Consider the following 4,176-nt stretch of genomic DNA (forward strand, 5'->3'; position numbering starts at 1 on the left):
TATCATTTTATTTCAATCCATAATTATATCTAACATTAACTATTAATTAATTAAATATTAACTACTCTTTAACTAGTTAATCATACATATACAAAATAAAACTAAATACATTTTATGCTCTTTCTAGCTACACCTTGCTTGCTTGGGTAGCATTTTGTTTACTAATAATCATTCCCCATTTCCAAAAAAAAAATCACAAAACTAGTAATTGTGAAAATGACATAATTATTACATATTTAAAAAACATTGAAGCCCCACAACATTTTACTTTCTATTTATTTAAATATTTATACCCAGTAATACTTCTCATGGAAATATCTAGTATTAAAACATGAAAAACAACAAACCAAATGAGATTAATGAGAACTTCATACAACATTCTTGATACACAGATAATTAAACTAGTTAACTTAAAAAGAGCGAGAAAAAAAAAACATTTAATAATTGCTTACATTTAGTAAAAAGACAATTAAGACTTTACCAATTAAAAGATACAAAATAAATAACCAAAAACACATCAGTTCCATTGTAACAATGTAACAAAAAGGGATAAACCAAAAGTCCAAAAAAGAAGAAAAAGCAAGCATATAAGTCTGTAAGTATTCAGACATCAGACATAGGTATCAATCAAAGACTTCCTCATTTCATCAACAATAGCACTCGGTTGAGCTTCTCTCAGCTTAAACACACTTTCAATCACCGACAGTTCCGTAGCCGTGGTGTCCGAACCGCAGAACGCGGTCCAGTCGTTCACGGTTAACCCGGCGGCAATCACTTCACTGCCACGGTTAACCGTGCCAGCCACCAACGGGACTTGAAGAAGAGTCGAAAGCTCATCCAAGTCTTCAATGGAAGTATGAGGGTGCACCTATAATAACACAATCATTCCTTCTTTTAAATTTATTTTAAATATTTAATATTTTTTAATAAAAAAAAATTGGAATATTTTCTTACCAAGCCACCTCTGTTGGAAAACGCGCAGTAGCTGCCAACGAGGATGTTTCCGGCGATTGTTTGGCGGAAAACTTCGACACCGAGAACATCGGCGATCATTTCTTCGGTTTCCTATTGAATTGAAGAAATGAATTAAATTAAGGAAGTAGAAATTGAAAATATAAAATTTGAAGAAGTTATGGATGTTTATTGTTTACCCTGTCGAGATCAGTGTGGACAAGGGCAACATGGTCATTGCACGCTATGCAATTTCCAAGGGCGGATAGTCTTTCGTCAATGCGTTGGACAACAACCGCATCGGGTAGACTGTTTCTCAAGTGTTGAAGCTCTAAGAAATATAAATAAATAAAAAAATAAAAAAATGAAAAACAAGTTGTATCACAAAAATAATTGAATACTTATTTACTTATTTTCATATAATTATGTTTTAGAGTAAATTATTGAAGGTTTGTCAAAAAAAAAATTATGGATTGGGTCCTTTCTAAGCCTTTTTCATCCCTGTAGTTTCATCTTGTTGCATCCACCGCCTCAATCGATGTAAAATGACCGTTTTACCCTTGTGTGAGTTCTTAATAACGTTAGATATGACACCACCTTCGTTGTTTGAATATGAAGGCGGTGATGGAGTTGTTTGTTTATTTAATTGAAAAGAAAATGGAATCCACATTTTTAGTAAAAAAAAAGTTAGGAAAGATCATAAAGGGTAAAATGGTCATTTTACATCGAATAGGGACAATGGATGCTGCGAAATGAAACCAAAGGGACAAAAAGGTTTAAAAAATCCGCAGGGGGGGACATTCCATAATTTTTGACAAAAAACAGGGACGATTTATGTAATTTACCTTGGTCAGTAGTAGTATGAGGTAAAAGAAGCCCGTTTTTGTTACCTAGAAAAAAAACCAAGAATCAGTGTTTGAAACGGAATGAGGAAGGTTCTAGAAGCTTCCGGAAGTATTTACCAACGCAGAGCCTTCCAATTATTCTTGTGCCACCAATGGAGGTCTTAACCACAGGAATAACATCTGCTAACTCAGATTCAAATGTGCTGCAAAACAAACATTCATTCAACTTATTGTAATATGGATATTTTCAATGATGAATATGAGGAGGGTATTATCGTCTTTTGACCAATCAAAATAACAAACCTGTAAAAGTTTTCAGACCCTCCAATTGCTACCAAGCAATAAGCATTTGTTAATTTTGAGAACACCCCAATTTCACATGAGTTCTCAAACTGAAGTCCTGTGAACAGATAAAGAAAAAAAAAAAAAAAAGGCTTTCTCTTATCAGTGTGATTTTCAATGAATAAAATATCACATATTTTTTTGGACTACAAGCAAGAAAAAAGCAACATACTTTCATTTATAGGTGTATTATAGAGGAAAATGAAAGTAAAATGTTATAATAAATAAATCAATGAAAGTATGTTGCTTATAACCAAAGAAACAACAAATAACAGTTAATTACACAAGTAACTTAATTGACAAAAGTGGAAAAGGCAATTAACTTACTTGTGGCCATCTGAATAACAGCAGATGGAAATTTGCTTAGAAAGAAGAAGTATCTGTGAAACATATAAAATATTCACATATTTATGTATTAGAAAGCTATTAGAAAACTGGTAAAGACATACAACAATACATTAAAAACAATAGCTTTAACCTTCAAATTATTGAACGATGAACAATTGATGCAAAATAGTGAAAAACAAAGATTATTAAAATTCAAACACCTAGCCAATCGAAAGATATTTAATTCTGGATAAATTTCACCACCGACATTCGATGCAACATTTGGAAACAAGAAAATATCAATAAATTATAAATTTTGAATCTATGAAAACCACTAATTTAGTATTTATACACAAAGTTCTGCAGCAGACCTATTTAGTATTTATACACAAAGTTCTCCCAAAAGCGCAAAAGCACACAAAAACGCAGCTGCTCATCTATTGTTTACAAATTAATTACATGACTGTTTGTTTGTATGCTTGAATTGCTCGGTTTAAAACATATAAAACAGCCAATAACTAAATAATAGCAAGCGAAATACAGGTTTGCATACCTGGATATACGATTGAGATGGAGAAAGCTGAAGGTTGTATTGAAAAATTCAGCGAGAAACCAGTATGGGGCTGGGTTTCAATTGTGCGTCTCCAATTAGGGTTTTGGTATTTAGGGTTTTAACCGAAACGAATATAGTAATGCTTGTTGGGAGTTTATATACCACCGCCTATATGTGTTTTTCGGTTTGGTTCGCGAATAAACTTGTGTTAGAATGAATACGGAAAATAAAAAACATATAATTTAAAATTTAAAAAGAAACAATAAAGTCACGTTTATGGCTCAATGGACATTAAACTTAAAATTTATATTTATATAGGATGTGTAATAGATCATTTAACTATTACTATGCATATCAATTAAGTCATTATTGTTAGTTTTTAACCATTTATCCGTTAACCAGTTTTCTAAATTACAAGAATGGCCCTATTTTTAAATTTCTTTCGTAGTTGGTCATTATCAGCCATCTTTCAAATCACATGACTGAAACTACTACAATTCTGAAACTCTGGGGACCAAAGTGTAACATTGTCATTGTCAGCCTTAAATTCTTTTGTATCCCAACTTACTCGACCCTCCTTCACAATCGATCAAATATGGTGAATCTAATAAATTCATTGTTGTTCATAATTTGTTGGTATTAACTTATTTTTGATACTTACATTTTCTTACTTGAACCTGATGAAATTCTCAAAAACCCTACCCCCAAATCGCCAAAGAGACCAGTCGTTTGCATGAGGTGTTACAGCTTGAAGACCTACGAGAACTTGAAGGATCAAACCGTCGAAATCCTGCTACCTGATTTCGACTTCAATCATACGGTCGAAAGGAGGTTGAGTTCGGTTTCAGATATCGTCGTTTGGGTTTACTGGTTGATGGGGCAAGCTTTTCTTGTGTTCTTAAAATATGCGGAAGCTTATGGGATCAAATAATAGTCAAACAAATATATTGTGATTGCATTAAATACGGGTTTGTTGAGGATGTTAGCGTTGACACTTCCCTCATTGATATATATATATATATATATATATATATATATATATATATATATATATATATATATATATATATATATATAACTGGATCGATTTCAATAGCTGAGAAGGTATTCGATGAAATGCCTGACCAAAACGTGGTGTCTTGGACTTCAATGCTTACA

At 32.2% G+C, this 4,176-nt stretch overlaps 1 protein-coding gene across 1 annotated transcript; it reads right to left on the minus strand.

The window, feature by feature from the left end:
* Positions 1 to 476: 476 nt before the first annotated feature.
* LOC111911842 (eukaryotic translation initiation factor 6-2) lies at positions 477 to 3,177 on the minus strand. Its single transcript, XM_023907583.3, has 8 exons — positions 3,019 to 3,177; positions 2,466 to 2,518; positions 2,100 to 2,196; positions 1,914 to 1,999; positions 1,797 to 1,841; positions 1,152 to 1,282; positions 955 to 1,065; positions 477 to 868 (listed from the first exon to the last, which is right to left on the minus strand). The coding sequence occupies exons 2-8, from the start codon at positions 2,473 to 2,475 to the stop codon at positions 611 to 613; spliced, it is 738 nt and encodes a 245-aa protein (XP_023763351.1). The 5' UTR covers positions 2,476 to 2,518; positions 3,019 to 3,177; the 3' UTR covers positions 477 to 610.
* Between the last annotated feature and the right edge of the window lie 999 nt (positions 3,178 to 4,176).

This window comes from Lactuca sativa, chromosome 8 (genome assembly GCF_002870075.4).
Source record: "Lactuca sativa cultivar Salinas chromosome 8, Lsat_Salinas_v11, whole genome shotgun sequence".
NCBI classification, from domain to species: domain Eukaryota; kingdom Viridiplantae; phylum Streptophyta; class Magnoliopsida; order Asterales; family Asteraceae; genus Lactuca; species Lactuca sativa.

Excerpts from the sequence above, each read along its gene's own strand:
- LOC111911842 (XM_023907583.3), bottom strand. Across the intron at positions 2,000-2,099 it reads GGGTCTGAAAACTTTTACAG|CACATTTGAATCTGAGTTAG; the intron begins GTTTGTTATTTT and ends TTTGTTTTGCAG. Across the intron at positions 1,842-1,913 it reads AATTGGAAGGCTCTGCGTTG|GTAACAAAAACGGGCTTCTT; the intron begins GTAAATACTTCC and ends TTTTTTTTCTAG.